Consider the following 19,084-nt stretch of genomic DNA (forward strand, 5'->3'; position numbering starts at 1 on the left):
AGTATTGGAGTCCTGGGACCAAATGCCATCAGAGATAATAGCTGCATGTATGTCCCACAATGTCTGCGTGGATCTTTATCACACAACATTGTAAGCCCCAATGGGGACCAATATGAGTGACTTCAATCTCTGTACAGCACTGCAGAATAAGCTGGAGCTATATAAATAAAGGGACAATATTGTTATTATTGTATTATAAAGATCTACAGTGTTAGGGCAGTGTAATATGGAGAGGAGATAGGCTACTTCCCCTCCTTAACCCCTGCACCCTAAAACCCCAACCCCCAACCTGCAGGTTCACAATCTGTAGTGTGTATGTATTAGAGAAATACAACTCCTAATATGTACATGCATGCTGGGGTTTGTAGTCCTACAACAGTTAAAAGATTCAGAACTCTAATGAAATATTCTATTTGATATAATATATAAGACAGATACAGCAATGGTTGCAGGTATCTGGCTGTGATCCAGCATCTGGCTGAAGCCTGTAGTTCTTTTCCACTTTGCTCCATACTTAACAAAGCTTCCGCATCGGATACCACTACAAGACTGAACCCTAATTTTAGTTGACGTTAAAGGACAAATGCATGTTGTTGTGAATCATACTGCTGGTTATATTTTGGAACTGTTTTTATTACGTTCTTATATTTATTGCGTTCTTATATTTAGCCTGAACATATTAAGCCCAGCAGACTTCTTTTTTGTAGATACATCAGACAGCATGAGTCCTGAGGCACTATTACACAAAGCGATTTTCGTCTGTCTTCAGCCAATACCAACCATTATGGCTGATAATCGTTTTGTGTAATAGAAGACAACAATCAGCTGACATGCACGATGTAGGCAACGACCAGGATGGCAGCGATCTTCTGCCGTCACTCCGTGGAATAGGAACGATGGCAGCAGACTGTCGCTATTTTCTATAAGCTGCCCGGACGATCCACTGATCACCTGGGCAGCCCCCACACAGCTCCCCGCAGCCCTCCCTGCACTTACCCTCTCGCTGCCAGCTGCCATTTAAAAAATGGGAAAAGATTCCGAATTTTATTAGGGGAGGGGATTTTTTTATTAATAGAAAAAAAACATAAATATATCTTTTAACACACTAACTAGAAGTCCCCCTGGGAGACTTCTAGTATCACTATTCTGATCTCTCATTGAGATCTATGCAGTATAGATATACTGCACAGATCAATGAGATCAGTGTTCTATTGCTCTCTGCTGCTGCAGCCGAGACCAATAGATTGCAGAGCCGCTGTCAGTGCCGGGCCAGATGCGTGGACCACTCCTCTTCTATCGCATCGTGGGGGGGGGACATGCGGTCCTGCCACTAAACCACCAACTATGGGATAAAAAGGCATTTAGATGAAGCAGTCAACTTTGACAGCTGTATCTAAATGCCTAACTAGCGGGCACAGCGATCGGATCAATCCCAGGCTGCATACAACACCCGGGATTATGGCGGTTCAGAGCGCTGCCCCTCTGAACGCCTCTTACGGCTCCCTGACGTACAGTTATGTAATGGGTCTTCAAGGGTTCAAAAAAGGTTTTAAACATATACCCTCTGCTTTTAGGTATTTGGACAGTGGCATAAGTTATACGATTAATAAAGATATCATTTAATCCTTTTACAGTTTACCTACAGCCATGCAGACATAAGGTGCAAATCACAGTGACACCAGGTGGCGGGAGCAGCAATCTACAGGCTTCAGACCCAGAGCCTATAACACATAGTACTGTCCTATACATCTTGCTACAATAGCAGTGGACATACGCTCTGGGACACTGCATAAGTAAGGGTCCATTTAAACAGAAAGATTATCTGACAGATTACCTGCCAAAGATTTGAAGCCAAAGCCAGAAACAGACTATAAACAGAGATCAGGTTATAAAGGAAAGCCTGAGATTTCTTCTCTTTTTAAATCCATTCCTAGCCTTGGCTTCAAATCTTTGGCAGATAAACTTTCTGTGTAGATGGACCCTAACATAGGAAAATCTAAAATGTGCTGCAGTGTTACTTTAAAATACCTAGCAAAAATAATGTCTTTATTTAAAAAAAAAAAAAAAACTTTAGAGAATTCTTGGTAAGTAAAGAATGCTGAGAGCCTGTCCCTAGCCTCAATCACCATACATCTGGGTTGCCCCCAATTGTCCCTAGTAGAAACTAATGTGCTGTATGAGAAAGAGAGCTCTTAGCAATTCTATTCATGTAAGTCTCAAACCTGCGTAAATTTTTATAGTATGAACAAAAGCTTTTGTTTCAGTTTTTCTGTAGCAGAGACATACTCTTAGATCCTTTGTCTCTGTGTGAATAGTGTTTCTATTAAAAAAAAATATATAGTGTTCAGGTATTTTTTATATTGATCAGATTTTAATTGGTTTCTAAGAGAAGAAAGGTCTTCATAAACAGACTGCAATTTAGCTTCTGGAGATTTATAAAATAGGGGAGTTCATTTCTCCTTCCCTCTGTCTCTCTCTGTCTCTCTTTAAACCAGTATAAATACTAATGGAAATCCCATCATCACTATTTCAGGGACTCCAAAAAAGTCAGTCAAAAATATTTGGTGGATGATTCAACACCATTGTGCTTGTCAATTCAAGATTTAACAGGGTGTTGTTCACTTGAAGTTTTTTAGGCTAGGGTTAAGAATTGTTTAAATATAACATCAATATCAGCACCTGGTGTAGTGTGCATCCAGGAATACGCAGATTTCACACTGAGGGCCAGCTGGTATCACAGCTGTAGTAGGACCCCTAGCCCCCCAGACTTTCCTGCTACACTTATTTATGATAACAAGAGGATGCATGGATGGTATGAGGGCCCTATTACCCCAACAGATTATCTGACAGATTTCTTTGAGATTTATCTGACTGCAATGCAATGCAATGCATTGAAGTCAATGGGAAGACAGACGTCCAATGCACACAGTGTATTGAATAACAGACATTTTTGCCGCGGGTGTCAAAATAATGAACATGATTATTATTTTCGGACGTCTTTTGCAAACAGCGGACGTTTTTATTTGTAGTTCACACACAGTTTTCCTTTTGTCACCGTTCTGTCTCCATTTTTACTAGCCAAAGTCCAATTAGTAATTCCAAACTGGTTTAAACAGAGATGAAAAGACATTGTGTGAACATAGCCTTTTTCTTTTTCCACCGTTCTTTGGCTATGTTCACACAACGTTTTTTCTTCTCTGTTTAAAATGACATCCGTCATTTTGAGTCTAAAATAACGGACGTTATTTAGCAGCCTGACCTCCCCTTAGTGCAATGACTGGTGTTTCTACATTATTCTAGTTTGGGGTTACTAATTGGCCTTTGGGTGTGGCTTCATTGAAAAGTCCATTGAATTTAATAGTAAAAACGGAGACAGAACGGTGACAAAAGGAAAACTATGTGTGAACTATAAATAAAAAACGTCCGCTGTTTGCAAAAGACGTCCGAAAATAATAATCATGTTCATTATTTTGATAATGCATTGCATTGCAGTCAGTTAAATCTCGGCAAAAACGGATGTTATTTTAAATATGAAAATCGGCCGCCTTTTTAATATTTTTAATATTGTTTGAACATAGCCTTACTCCGTCTTAACTATTAAATTCAATGGACTTTTCAATTAAGCCACACCCAAAGGGCAATTAGTAATCTTAAACTAAAATAATGTACAAACACCAGTCATTGCACTAAGGGGAGGCCTTAACGGACGTCATTTTAAACTGAGCTGAAAAAATGTTGTGTGAACATAGCCAAAGCCAGGAACAGACTATAACAGAGAACAGGTCATAAAGGAAAGACTGAGATTTCTCCTATTTTCAAATCCATTCCTGGCTTTGGCTTAAAGAAATCTGTTGGTGTAATAGGGCCCTAAGTCTCTTACCCCTGGAGCACACCTAGTGTGAATTCTCTCATGAATGGCAATGGGGTGCCTGTGGTGTTTTATGTGTAATAATGTAGCCAGACTATTAGCCAGACGTAGACAGACAGTTATCACATAGCAGATAAACAATTCTTTACCATGGGAAACTAGGCAGTCATTCAATTGCCTATTTAATAAAATGCACAGAACCGATTTATTGCAGGCCTGATTATTGTGGTGGACCTGATTTTTTAGCTAATGGGGATCTGCCTACCTGATCAGAGTTGACATTTTAAAGAAAAGGAAGCAAAATCAGAGTGTGGGAGATCTAGCTACCTAATGTAGGGATAAGGACAAAGGGGCACTAATAAGCGAGAGAGGATGTACCTAATGGAGGATTATTGGTGCAAAGGGACCAATAATGGGGTCATACCTACCTGCCTACCCAATGGAAATCTAGCTACTTACTGAAAGGAAGAACATTGTACTGTAGCATAAAAGGGGAAATATTAGTTTAGAGGCAATTTTTTAGTTTTAATTTTTCCTGTGGGGGCACCATGGGGCCATAATTACTATTTGTAACCCTATAGATGGTGAGTTTCGAGAAAAACGAGGTTTTCTAGAAGAAAAGAGATGCAATTGGAAGAAGTCATCATAGAGGTTTTAGTCAACGACACCTGTAAGTTCAAAACATTTCCATGAGGGCATCATTGCATGTGGCATCTTTGCTGTACACATTTTTGAAACCCTTTTTCTTTGACAATGATCAATTTTCAAATTGATTCACACGTATTTACATGCAATTTTTTATGGAAGCCCTACAATGGGCCCACCAATGTGTTTTGTGGTCCCTGATAACTGTCAGCCAGACATTGAAAGGGTTTATTAAGCCCAAAAATGCTACATCTAAACATGTCCATTAATATTTTTTTCATTCATGCAACTGATATGCTATGTGTTATATCTTACCTTGCATCTGCTAACGTAGCACGGACCACTGCCCACACTATTACAAATACAGCTGGGAAACCTACAAGGAAAAGAAAAAAGAATATGGTAGAAATGGTAATCCAGTAGAAATGAGTATAACTTGAGCATGCTCGGGGAGGTCTGAGCTGCCGAGCGTTTGCCATTTTATAACTAGTGGATGAAGAAGTTGCATGTAGCTCTAGGGAGTCCTGGAAAACATGAATACAGGCATAGGCTATGTTCACACAACGTAAATTTTCAATTAATCACGGACGTTGTTGCAAATTGCAACACCGGCTGTGATAAATTGAAAATTTACATTGCACTGAAGTCAATTAAATCCTGGCCAGAGTGTATACACATAGTTCATTGGCCAGAGGAAGCGCCTCAGCGTGAAACGGCCATAGCCTAGTGGAGTGCCCCTGTTGCTGTTTGTCTAATATAGCATGTTACCGGTGTCGTGTGATGCACGAATAAATTAAACACAAAAGTTATTGGTGAGTGCAGTTCATCTGGAACAGAGCACCACTAACAGGTTAACCGGTGTAGCAGGCCCGATTAACCCCCGTCCAGATTATACCCAGGTATAAAATGGCCTAGGCCAGAGTATACCCCGGGGTATAAAATAGCCTAGGCCAAACTCTACCTGGTGTGTAAAAAAGCCTAGACTAAACTATACCCCGGGGTGTAACATAGCCTAGACCAGAGTATACCCATCCATGGGGATAAAGGCTACACCTGGGGGTGTAAAACAGCCTAGGCCATGCTATATCTCTCCGGGCCATACTGTTATTACTTTACTGGTTTTCTCACCCCTGGCCCAGCCCAGTATACCCCAGGGCATATATTTTCATATCCAGGGGTGTAATATAGCCTAGGCCATACTATAAACCTGGGGACAGTCTAGCCCAGGCCACAATATACCCCGCCAGACTATATCCCTCCAAGTTATCATGTGACTGTTTTTCTCAGTTCTGACCCAGGCTACAGTATACCCCAGGGGATATATTCTATACCAGGGGGTGTAAAATAGCCTGAGACACAATATATCCCTCCAGGTCATAATGCTATCACTTCACAGTTTTTTTCACTTTATCTCTAATTTGCTGAAAAGATTATTATTTTTTTTTTTGTTATCATACTCAGACACACAGCTGCTTCCTCATGTTGAGAAATATAGTACAGTGCTTACATTGAATTGACATTGGGTGGCGCTGTCCCATCACTGCTTCATCGGCACTATTCAAGCAGGTGGAGGTTTTTATGGGCTGTGCAAAATGTTACGATTGTCGCGCAAAAATCATCATTAGACGCAAGTGCCTTGATACATCTTGCAAAATTTATTGCACAATATATGCGTTTTTTGCAGTCCGTTTTTTTTTTCATCCTTTTTTGCTACAAAAAATAATGGATTGAAAAACGGTTCAAAACGCATCTTTTTTTAGTGTACACAAAAATGCGGTCAACCACAGTATTTGTGTACGCTAAAAAAAAGGATGCCTTTTTATCCGTTTTTTATTATAAAATGGAAAAACTGATTAATGGAAAAACTGGTCAAAATGGAGGCACACAAACGCTTCGTTTTTTTCTCATGCATTTTGAAAAAAACTAATGGGAAAAAACAGTGTGAATCCAGTTTAAGGCTATGTTCACACTACGTATGAGTCCGGCCGTAGTGCGAACCGCGAATATACGCACGTAGTTTTGAGGGTGATGCGTTCGCTTGAAAGTATACGATACATGGCCCCACAATGCACACTACGTATGAGCTTACGACCGGATCGTATACGGCACCGTGAAAAATTAACACGACCATTGTTTGAGGACGGAAATGTTCCAACTCACGGCCGTGGATTTCCATGCGGTCCCATACGAAGTACTTATTTCAGCCAAATTAAACTTGATTTTTCGATCCAAAAGGTTCTGTGTGGTTTACTGGGCTGGGCGAAGATTTCCAAGTAAATGACCTGCTTCAGATCCCTTCGAAACAAGCTAGGATAAGCATAACTGTACTACGGGCGTATGTTCGCGGTTCGTACGCATCCGGCCGCATGTCTATTTTTCCCAAGGCCTTACTTTCAGCCGCACATGTACGGCTGCGTACGAACTACGTCCGGACTCATACGTAGTGTGAATATAGCCTAAAACAGCACTTGACAAATCTAATGAAAACTAGTTAATAGAATAACCCCCCTCCCCCTTGCATACATTGAAAAAGGTGTAGGCATTAAAAAATCGCGCAACACCCTTAAAAAGTCTTGGACAGGTATTTATGAAGTGCACAATATCTCCTTATTAGCCAAAAAAAAAACCAAAAAAAAAACCATAATGATAAATGTCCCCTATGGCCCTGTTCACACTAAGCAAGAATGTTGGAATTCCGTGGCGGAGCGCTCTGCAGCGGAGTCCTGCTGTGCTTAGTGTGCTGCTTTGAGTGAAGGAGAAGGCACGCGCTCCTCCGCTCTTCGCTCAGAGAAATGATATGTCATTTTTTCTGAGCGGAGAGGGAAGGAAGCGGACGCGCGTGTGCCCTCTCCTTCACTCACAGGGAGACACTGAGCATGGCGGGATTCCGCGACATTCTTGCTCACTGTGAACGGGGCCTATGGGGGAGGCAACCAATAAGATTTCACCTTTCATTCCTCACAAACTCTTTGGAAAATGAAAGGTGAATTGGTTGCTAAGGGCAACTAAGCCAGTTTCACTTAACACCATGGGGGAGATATATCAAACATTCCACCTTTCATTTTTCAAAGAGCCTATGAGGAATGAAAAGTGGAATCTGATTGGTTGCCGGGGGCATTTGAGCCAGGTTCACTTTACTCCATGTTTGATAAATCTCCCCCCATGTTTGATAAATCTCCCCATATGTGTTTAGATTTTTAAGATTTACATCAGTAGCTTCTCACTTAACTCAGCAGACAAGGCCGAATCCCAAATAAAATGTTGAAAAATTAAGTAATTCTTGTGTATATTACTCACTGCTACTGATTTCATGGGGTATAAATAGGCCTGAGGGGGTATGAATTGGCCTAGGCCGAAATATACCCCGGGGTATACTCTAGCCTAGGCCAAAATATATCTGGGGTATAATCTAGCCTAGGCCATTTTAACCCCAGGTATAGTCTGGGCTTGGGGTATACTCTGGCCTGTTACACCGGTATATCCACTTGCGGCTGCAGTGAATCAAGCTAATTGATCACCTTGCCCTACGGTAGTGGGAGTGCCGGGATTAGTAAACACATAGGGGGAGATTTATCAAAGGGTGTAAAATTTAGACAGGTGCAAACTGGCCACAGCAACCAATCACAACTCAGCTTCCAGCTCTGATGAAAGGAAAGAGGAGCTGTGATTGGCTGCTGTGGGCAGTTTTCACCAGTCTAAATTTTACACCTTTTGATAAATCTCCCCCATAGTATACACTCTGGCAAGGATTGCAAGCGGCCGCAGCAAAAACTGACATGTTTGTTTTGTTTGGCCTCTATTCATTGAATAGCGGCCACACAACACTGACAGTTCACATCCTGCTGGTACTGCAGGACCGGCTGAGATTAAATTTACTGACACCGGCTGTTCTGTGTCATACTGTGTGTGAACCCGGCCATAGGCTGTATCCATGTTTACCAGGATTCCCTAGGGCTGCATGCAACTACTTTATCCACCAGTAATCAAATGTATAAAGCTCAAGCTTGGACTGATCCGAGCATGCATGAGTTGCACTCATCTCTAATTTTCAGTTATTCTACTTTTATTAGCAATGCAGTAACACAGTTCTGTTAAAAGAGCTCCCATAGAAGTGCATGGACCCTAAATATATCTTCAAGTGCCATGGAATATTGTACTTAGAATGTAGTATTACAATGTTTTTCTGAGGAAGCAAAGTAGGTAATATCTGTGACATATAGGGGATTCTTTGTTCCACTATAGAAAATCCTGCATATGGTTCCGCCTTCTGCTGAGGTTCCAATGAAATGAAATGTGAGCCAAGGAAATGCCAGATCATTAACAATTGCATTCGTTTAATCATATGATTACAACTCAAAATCAGCAAGCTTGTTGTACATGTCCTTTCCAGCCTTTCTTATCAGTTCTCATTTGGTGCAAGAGATTATTTTCCTTATTTTCTGCACTCTGACTGCCTATAGAGATGACACCCTACCCAGAATGTAAATCGCCAGAGCAAGTTCTGTGCATACATTGATTATAGCTGATTTTAGCCTTTAAACTTGCAGAATTGTAAATGTTAGCTTGGGGAACTGAAAACATAGTTGTATGGTATTATTAACAAGCAGTATAAGATATAAAGATGCAGAAGCCTGTGGGATTAGGTTTGCTCAGCCACCCCCCCCCCCCCATCCTAATATTCTTAGTTATCACATGTCTAAATAGTCATGTGTTTGGACATAAACTTGTATTAGCAAACTTACGCTAAATGGCAGGAATCCTTAAAGCGACTCTGTACCCATAATCTGACCCCCCCAAAAACCATTTGTACCTTCAGATAGCTGCTTTTAATCCAAGATCTGTCCTGCAGTCTGTTCGGCAGGTGATGCATTTATTGTCCTAAAAAATTACTTTTAAACTTGGAGCCCGTGCCAAACGGGAGTATCTGTGCCCTAACTTTGCACCACCCCTCAGTCCTTCCTCCCCACCCTCTTCATCATAAGGAATGCCACTGAAACATTTTCTCCATGCTGAACATTGCACAGGTCCTTAACGATCCAGCTCATGTGCCGGGCTGCCACAGGTGGGGAATAGAAGGCAATCTGCCTGGAGCATTCCTAATGATGAAGAGGGTGAGGAGGGACAGAGAGGTTGTGCAAAGTTAGGGCACAGATACTCCCGTTTGGCACGGGCTTTTAAGTTTAAAAGTATTTTTTAGGACAATAACTGACCGCCGAACGGACCGCAGGACAGATCTTGGATTAAAAGCAGCTATCTGAAGGTACAAGTGGTTTTGGGGGGGCAGATTGTACAGAGCTGCTTTAAAAGACCCTAATATATCACTGTGCCCCCTCTATCCTATGATGTATTGCCATGCCTATGAATAGTGCCATCCCCCATCAGCTCTCACTTACTGTATGGAGAGGTCCCCACAGCTATAGTTGCCACTGCCAAAGATACAGATGTTGGCTATGATCCCCATCAACAACATATTTCAATTTAGAATTTTGAACCACTGTGTCCCACAGCCACCTGTCTGCCCGCTGCTTCATCTCTTCTCTGTTCTTTTCAGCTGGTCAAGTGCCCAAACAGGAAACTGTAAGCCAGCCAACCCACAATTCACAACCTCCCACCCACTTGGCAACCTTGGTGCAGTGCTGCAGAAAGATGCAAAAACTGTGAGTTTAACGTAAACAGTTATTAATCTTTTAACCCCCTTCCCTCCTGGGCCAATTTACGTTTTTGCGTTTTCGTTTTTTCTTCATCGTTTAAAAGGTCACAGTGCTTGCATTTGTTTCACCTTTAGACCCATACAAGCCCTTATTTTTTGCACCATTAGGCTGGGTTCACACTACGTATATTTCAGTCAGTATTGTGGTCCTCATATTGAAACTAAAACCAGGAGTGGATTAGAAACACAGAAAGGCTCTGTTCACACAATGGTGAAATTGAGTGGATGGCTGCCATATAACAGTAAATAACTGCCATTATTTCAATACAACAGCCGTTGTTTTAAAATAACAGCAAATATTTGCCATTAAATGGCGGCCATCCACTCAATTTCAACATTGTGTGAACAGAGCCTTTCTGTGTTTTCAATCCACTCCTGGTTTTGGTTGCAATATGAAGACCACAATACTGGCTGAAATATACGTAGTGTGAACCCAGCCTTAATTGTACTTTGCAATTACAGATTTAATTTTTGCATAAAATATGCTGCAAAACCAGAAAAACATTATATGCACAGTGAAATTTAAAATAAAACACAATTTTTTATTTGGGGTGGTTTTGTGTTTACGCCATTCACCCTATCGTAAAACCGATATATTATTTATGTTCTTCAAGGCAGTATGATAACAGCAATAGGCAACTTGCATAACTTATTTTACTTCATGGCTTTTAAAAAATTAAAACCTTTTAAAAAATCTACATTTGATGTGACCAAAAATGGGCAATTTCGCACTTAAGAATTTTTTTGTGCCTACACAGTTTACCGTGTGAGATCAGAAATGGGATAACTTAATACTTTGGGCGATTCCAAAATCAAATATTAGAGATGAGCGAATATGACTCGATCGAATATTGCTGTATTCGAAAGATTCAAATTCAATCGAATAGTGTGGCGAATACGCGTGAAACATTCGAAAGCCCTTTAATCGCAGTTGGTGCTTTTTTTAATCCAATCACCATGCAGGGAGGCTGTGAGGGACCCTGGGAGTACGCACGCATCGCGAGAACGGTGTCATTGGATGGCTGAACCACATGACCTCGAATCTTAAATACTTAGCTCCCGCAGGTCGACCGCAGATGAGCTTTCAACCTAGCCAGGGAAAGATCTTGGAGCAGGGAGAGATTTTTAGAGGTTTTTAGTAGTGTTTTGGTCAGGCAGGCTTACTACAGAACCCAAAAGTCCTTTTAAGGGCTAAGATACAGCGAAAAAGTAATCTCTGAATCCAAAGCACATAGACATAGATAGCAGCAGCAGCCGCAGCAGCAGGTGTGTTCATTCCAGTACCCTGTGTGTACAAGTGACTCATAGTGTCCCTGGTGTAGCTCACTAAGGGCACGTTATACATACTGTTCCAGTAGCCCGCCAAAGGAACGTGATACATACTGTTCCAGTAGCCCAGTAAAGGCACGTGATACATACTGTTCCAGTAGCCCACTAGGGGCATGTGATACATACTGTTCCAGTAGCCCACTAAGGGCACGTGATACATACTGGTACCGGTACATCCTTCCGTGGGAAGGGGTTAAGCTCTGTGCCAAGTACAGCCCTTCCTTGACTTCCCACTAAGACTTAAGTTCCATTTTGTTACAAAAAATGACTAAACATTTTCATGAATAAATTCCTGAAATGCCAAACTACATGGCCATTTGCATCTTCATCCTTTATTTCATAAGACTTAGCCTGGATATAGTCTGGAAGTGAAGTACAACATATAAAGTGAGTCATTTTATAAGCATGTCTTGATGTTAAGTCTTTGAAATGCTTTCCTGCTTGTCAAACTAATATTTTAAAAATAAAACTATTATTTTAGAACTAAATTTTGAAAAGAATCAAAATTACAAACATCATATCCTAATATACTGTACCACTAGATGGTGAAAGCAGTTACATAAAGTTAGGGGTTGGCCACCATGGTATACTATGGAACTATTTTATCTATCCTATCACTTTATCTGTAAATGACCTTACTTGACCTCACACTGTTTTGATCATTTGTTCTTTATTAAAGTGTAAATCATTGCTGAAAGGATATAATAAATTTTATTCTTTCATTATAAGTGCCATTTTCATAACATGCCTTGAACTCTCTCAACTCTGCGTTTGAAGGCTGAGGTTTTTGTTTGATAAACTTCCTTCAATTAGTAGAATAAATTATGTTCACCCCTGAGTCCTATTGCAAGTGAAAGTGCAGATGAAATAAAATTCCTATTATGTGGGAAAATAGCGAATCCTTAGGTATCCTTTTTGGTTCTACTTGTAGAATTTTCTCAGGTTCATGATTTTTGCAGTTAAAGGCTCTAGTCTCTACATTTGATATATTTTGCTGTACCACATTTAAAAAGTTGGAGAATCTTTCTGAAGCTATCTAAGTGGAATAAGTAATTCAGAAGCCATGATAAGTAAAGTGGGTAAAGTGTTTTTTGTGAGACTAAAAAAACTGATTCAAGTGACAAAAAGAAGATTAGATTTCCTTCTGTCCTTTCCTTCTTTCTTTCCTCATCCACAGACCAGTATAGATGAATAATGCAACACTGTCATGGCATATCTGTTAGGACCTAAGCGCGGTCCTTGGCTCGTAGTATATGGCAGAGACTAGATTCTTAAAATTCAAATACCAAATAATGGCTGTTTCAATTGCACCTGTCTGAACTCTGTCTGAACATAGCTCAATTTATTCTACCTTGGTAATTGATTCTCCACCACACCCATCTCTTTCCTGCTGAATTCCCTCTGGTCATTTAATAGTTAACCTTTGTTTTGCTTGTGATTGACATCCTGCCTTTCCACTTACTGTATCCTTTGCTTTGTTAGTCTGTCCTCTGGGTGTTAGGTCCAATCATGTGCTGGACCAGGTCCCTGGCATCCTATAAAGTGTCTGCTTGTCTGAACAGTGTTTGCTAGCTATTAAGTCTCATTGAGGGAGCTAAGTGTACCCTGTATCTATATATCTGTATTTTTTTACCTGGCTATTCTGATCTCGACTGATTCTGTGCTGCATTGTCCTTTAGGTTTCATTCAGGCCAGAACAACCATCCCTAGTTGTCCAGGGGTCACTGTCCATGTTCTCCTTATACCCTCCCTGGTCATTCCATGGCAGCCTAGCTGACAAACACCTTCAGGACATATTTTCATTGAAAAAACCGAGACATTGAAAGTAGCTTTGAGCGTGGACATTTTCTAGTGATCTCCAGTTTTTTTGTTTCAATTTAAGAAAGATTGACCCTTTTGTATTATTAAAATTGTATGCTCACCCAAAGCGTGTATAGCTGGCACTGCTCAAAGTCTCACAGCCATCTATTCATGGAGCTGCTGGACGTTGATAAGGGTAATGCACATTTCAATCCCCCTTCAAGTACCCTTTGACTTCCCCTTGTGTTGCAATAATTTGTCCTCTGCAAGGATGTTCAAGTGTCTAAAGAAGTCTGTCCCTTTTCAGCGTTTGATCAGTGGCAGCGGGGGAGGTAGCAGTCAAGGGGGTGGAAGTGGTGGAACATGGGGGCGTGGTAGCGGCCATCATAACCGGATTGGATGTAGATTGCAGCTCCCAGTAGTCAGGTGAGTAATAGCCAGACTGTTATGGTAGAATGGAACCCTCAAAGTTCCAGCTCTACAGCAGTCTGTAGTCAATCCCAGAGCCAGCAATCAAGAAAAGGGTCTGGAATGTTTTAGACTTGTCAGAAGCTTTCTGGCTGATGGTCCTCAAAAGGATGATTGTGGTCAAGACATGACAAGAGACATGGCCAAGGAAACACCCCCCAGACTCTCGGCCATTGTAGTCAGAGGATCTTTTTGAGGAATGTGAGGACAGTCAGCATCTGAAAGACAGCGTTGAAATTTTAGGGGTTGCTAGGCCTGCAAGCAGTAAATAGAGCCAGGCAGGGGTATCTTTAAACAAAGAAAGGTGATGAAAAGAAATGTGACTAGAGGACGACAGCCATGAAATGGAAACCATCATCCCCAAACACGATGATAATGCAGAGTAGCGTTCTTGAAGGTTCAGGCACTCTACGGGTACCCCAAGACAGCAGAGTCACTAAACTGCAGTCAAACGGTGCACCTGCTACAAAGAAATCCCCACTGCAATTAGAGTTGTAGCAGTTTTTAGTCTCGGTGTCGGCAAAAAACTTGATATTATATTATATTTTCCACCTGTGCAATTTTGATGTGGCAGCACATGGAACCCCACCATCACACTGGCACCCCAACACCACTTCTTGCCTGTAAACAACTAACATTGAGCAGCCCAATCTCTGCAAGTCAGGATTATGCAGCCTTGCTTGGAAGTTGTAGGTCCCTCACATCTACCTGCTGAGTCAAGAGTCGCTGTATGAAGCCATCACAAGAAGACTTCAGTATGCTATCACCTTACTGCAAAGATAAGCAGACAATGAGAGCAGGGAGAGAATTATAGTGGGATATTGAGACAGAGAGGAGAGGAGAAGATAGAAGGGCTGATTATGGGTATATTGGTGGTATATTATTGGTGTATTCTGGGACTCGGTGCAGCCAGTGTAGCCGTAAACTGGGTGCTGCTGCATTCTCCAAAACATATATTGTTTTTGACTAGAAAACACCATAACTTAAGTTGCTGCACTCTGCTATGGTGTCAAAATACCCTTACACCAGTGTCAGCAGCCAGGGTGCAACTGCAGGTCCAATTAAGATTCCTGGCATTGCAGTGCCAGTGCCATCTACAGACAAGGTGCTCCTCAGTTTCTCACAATGGCTGGACGTAGAAACATTCAATGTTGATAATCTCATAAAGGAAGGAGATTTTAAGCTGTCACAACATAGCAGTGAAGGAAACGAGGCAGAGGCAGGTTGTAACTGCAGTATTAATAATAATTATTTTTGTTTATACAGCGCCAACAGATTATGCAGCACTTTACAATTGTGGGGGGACATACAAAGACAAAAATAACACATTAAGGAGATATACATATAATTATCCATACATGAGGAGTGAGGGCCTCATCATGTATCATCAGCTTATAGTGAATGGCTGATGATGAGTTGGGAGAAGAGAACTTTGTCCCTGACTATAATGAAGGTGACAGTACAGACCCCCACCTGGCAGCCATGTGTACCATCGTAGCTTTCATTAGAGGAGGAGGAGGAGCAAGTAGTTTGTGCCACTGACCCAGCATCCGCTTACATCTATACTGGGTCAGGAGTGAAAAGGGCCAGGAAGGATCGTGTAGGCCCAAGAAAGCAAGGCTGAGAGGTATGATCAATTTAAAAAAAAAAAAAAGCAGAGCAAGACACCTGCTTCCCGAAAAAGAAGATGGCAGGACAACTAATGGCCAGGATAGTATACCCAGAGAGATCTATGTTTCTTCTCTGGATGTGAATCCTGTTTGGACTAGTCTTCTAAAGCTGATTGGATGAAAGGCAATTAAGCTTTTTCAAGAAGATTTTTGTTTTATGTTCACTCTTTAGTGCTTTTAATTTGCACCTACAGGGCTGATTGGGGTGTAATTTTTTGCGCCATGATTTCTAGTTTTTATTAATATCATATTGGTGTAACAGAAAAATTTTGATTGCTTTTTATTATTTTTTTGTGATGTATAATTTAATACAATCAGCAATCCTGGTGCGTCTTTTTTTCCGTTTCCGCCATTCACCGTGCGGGAACAATAATGTTATATTATTATATATTTTTATAGATCGGACAATTCCACACGCTACGATATGTAATATGTTTATTTATTTATTTTTTATTTATATTTATATTTTTTATAATGGGCAAGGGGGTCTTTTAAACTTTTATTGGAAGGGGGTTTATAAGGGGTTTTTTATTACTTGTATAAAACTTTTTTATTACACTTTTTTTTCCTTTTATCACTGTAAAATATGCAATTATTAGATTGCATATACTGGTCTATGCTATGCCATAGCATAGCATAGATCAGTGTTATCGGCGATCTATGTATAGAGCCTGTCTAAACAGACTCTACACATGGATCGCCCATCCGACAAGACAGAGGTAAGGAGCTTACCCCCGCCTGCACGGCTGCAGGGGTCCCGATCACTTAGTGACAGATGCTTGATCTGTCACTGAGCATGTTAAACGCTGTGATTGCTGTAGATCGCTGTAGATTGCAGCTGACTCTCATTACCGGCGGCCGTAGACTTTGATGTGAGCGGGATCGCTACGCTGCCACTCACATCAATTACCCCGTCACACCAGGAACGTATATATACATTCCTACTGCACGGGGTATGTGCAGTAGAAATGTATATATATATATATATATATATATATACAGATTGCTGACATGAAGGGTTTAATGAAACCCAACTTGTATAACACAGTAGGAGTGGAGTGCAAGCACTAATTGAGTAAATCCCACACTCAGTTCCTAATTAAACCCAACTTGTATAACACAGTAGGAGTGGAGTGCAAGCAGGGCCGCTTTAACCAGAGGGCACATGGTGCACGTGCACCGGGCCCACTGGTTAAAGGGGCCCCACCGAGCAGGCCGGCCGTTGCTATATGCGACCAGCGCGGTCGCACAGGGCTCCGGCCACCAGCCTGTCAGGGGGGAGCGCCATAGATGGGTAAGCTACTTACCCCTCCATGGCGCCCCCTGCAGGGCCCCCCCCGCGCCCGCCCGCTGCTGCTGCTGCTGCAGCGGCGCTTCAGCATCAGCGATACTAAAAGAGAGAGATCCATTGGCTCCCTCCCTGTCAGTCACTCTTGTGGCCGCACTTCCTGCGGTCACAAGAGGCCGCACTCTCCCTCTAGAGCCCGACGTCACTGGAGCGTCGGCGCGAGGGTAAGGAGAGTGCAGCCTCTTGTGACCGCAGAAAGTGCGACCACAAGAGGGAAGAGAAGAGGAACGCGTGGACCTAGGTGAGTAAAAGTGTTTGTTTTTTTCAATGTTATATGGGAGGGGGAAGCGCATATACTATTGGGGAGCACAGGGGACCTATATACTATGGGGGAGCACAGGGGACCTATATACTATGGGGGAGGACAGGGGGCTATATACTATGGGGGAGCACAGGGGAGCTAAATACTATGGGGGAGCACAGGGGAGCTATATACTATGGGGGAGGACAGGGGGCTATATACTATTGGGGAGCACAGGAGACCTATATACTATGGGGGAGCACAGGGGAGCTATATACTATGGGGGAGGACAGGGGGCTATATACTATGGGGGAGCACAGGGGAGCTATATACTCCTGGGGGAGCACAGGGGGCTATATACTATGGGGGAGCACAGGGGAGCTATATACTATGGGGGAGCACAGGGGGCTATTTACTATTGAGGAGCACAGGGGGCTATATACTATTGGGGAGCACAGGGGGCTATATACTATTTGGGAGCACAGGGGAGCTATATACTATTGGGAAGCAAAGGGGGCTATATACTATGGGGGAGCACAGGGGAGCTATATACTACTGGGAAGCACAGGGGAGCTATATACTACTAGGGAGCACAGGGGAGCTATATACTACTGGGGAGCACAGGGGGCTATATACTATTGGGGAGCTATATACTATGGGGGAGCACAGGGGGCTATATACTATGGGGGAGCACAGGGGAGCTATTTACTACTGGGGAGCACAGGGGGCTATATACTATTGGGGATCACAGGGGGCTATATACTATGGGGGAGCACAGGGGAGCTATATACTACTGGGGAGCACAGGGGGCTATATACTATGGGGGAGCACAGGGGGCTATATACTATGGGGAAGCACAGGGGAGCTATATACTATGGGGGAGGACAGGGGGCTATATACTATTGGACAGCACAGGGGAGCTATATACTATGGGGGAGCACAGGGGAGCTATATACTCCTGGGGGAGCACAGGGGGCTATATACTATTGGGGAGCACAGGGGAACTATATACTATGGGGGAGCACAGGGGAGCTATATACTCCTGGGGGAGCACAGGGGGCTATATACTATGGGGGAGCACAGGGGAGCTATATACTATGGGGGAGCACAGGGGGCTATATACTATGGGGGAGCACAGGGGGCTACATACTATTGGGGAGCACAGGGGGCTATATACTATTATGGAGCACAGGGGAGCTATATACTATTGGAGAGCACAGGGGTTTATATACTATTGGGGAGCACAGGGAGCTATATACTATGGGGGAGCACAGGGGGCTATATACTATGGGGGAGCACAGGGGGGGCTATATACTATTGGGGAGCACAGGGGGCTATATACTATTGGGGAGCACAGGGGAGCTATATACTATTGGGGAGCACATGGGTCTATATACTATTGGGGAGCACAGGGGGCTATATACTATGGGGGAGCACAGGGGGCTATATACTATTGGGGAGCACAGGGGGCTATATACTATTGGGGAGCACAGGGGGCTATATTCTATTGTGGAGCACAGGGGAGCTATATACTACTGGGGAGCACAGGGGGCTATATACTATTGGGAAGCTATATACTATTGGGGAGCACAGGGGGCTATATACTATGGGGGAGCACAGGGGAGCTTTATACTACTGGGGAGCACAGGGGGCTATATACTATGGGGGAGCACAGGGGGCTATATACTATGGGGGAGCACAGGGGAGCTATATACTACTGGGGGAGCACAGGGGGCTATATACTATGGGGGAGCCCAGGGGAGCTATATACTATGGGGAAGCACAGGGGAGCTATATACTATGGGGGAGCACAGGGGAGCTATATACTACTGGGGAGCCCAGGGGAGCTATATACTACTGGGGAGCACAGGCGAGCTATATACTACTGGGGATCACAGGGGAGCTATATACTATTGGGGAGCACAGGGGAGCTATATACTATTGGGGAGCACAGGGGAGCTATATACTATTGGGGAGCACAGGGGAGCTATATACTATTGGAAAG

At 42.7% G+C, this 19,084-nt stretch overlaps 1 protein-coding gene across 4 annotated transcripts in view; it reads right to left on the bottom strand.

Moving 5' to 3' along the window:
- Positions 1-19,084, bottom strand: part of PTH2R (parathyroid hormone 2 receptor) — a 264,780-nt gene that overhangs the window by 87,355 nt on the left and 158,341 nt on the right. For all 4 annotated transcript variants that reach the window (XM_069985313.1, XM_069985314.1, XM_069985312.1 and 1 more), the window contains one exon: positions 4,829-4,889. In XM_069985313.1, coding sequence (XP_069841414.1) covers positions 4,829-4,889 — 61 coding nt within the window. The remainder of the gene's footprint in view (positions 1-4,828; positions 4,890-19,084) is intronic.

Source organism: Dendropsophus ebraccatus, chromosome 9 (assembly GCF_027789765.1).
Source record: "Dendropsophus ebraccatus isolate aDenEbr1 chromosome 9, aDenEbr1.pat, whole genome shotgun sequence".
In the NCBI taxonomy this organism is placed as follows: domain Eukaryota; kingdom Metazoa; phylum Chordata; class Amphibia; order Anura; family Hylidae; genus Dendropsophus; species Dendropsophus ebraccatus.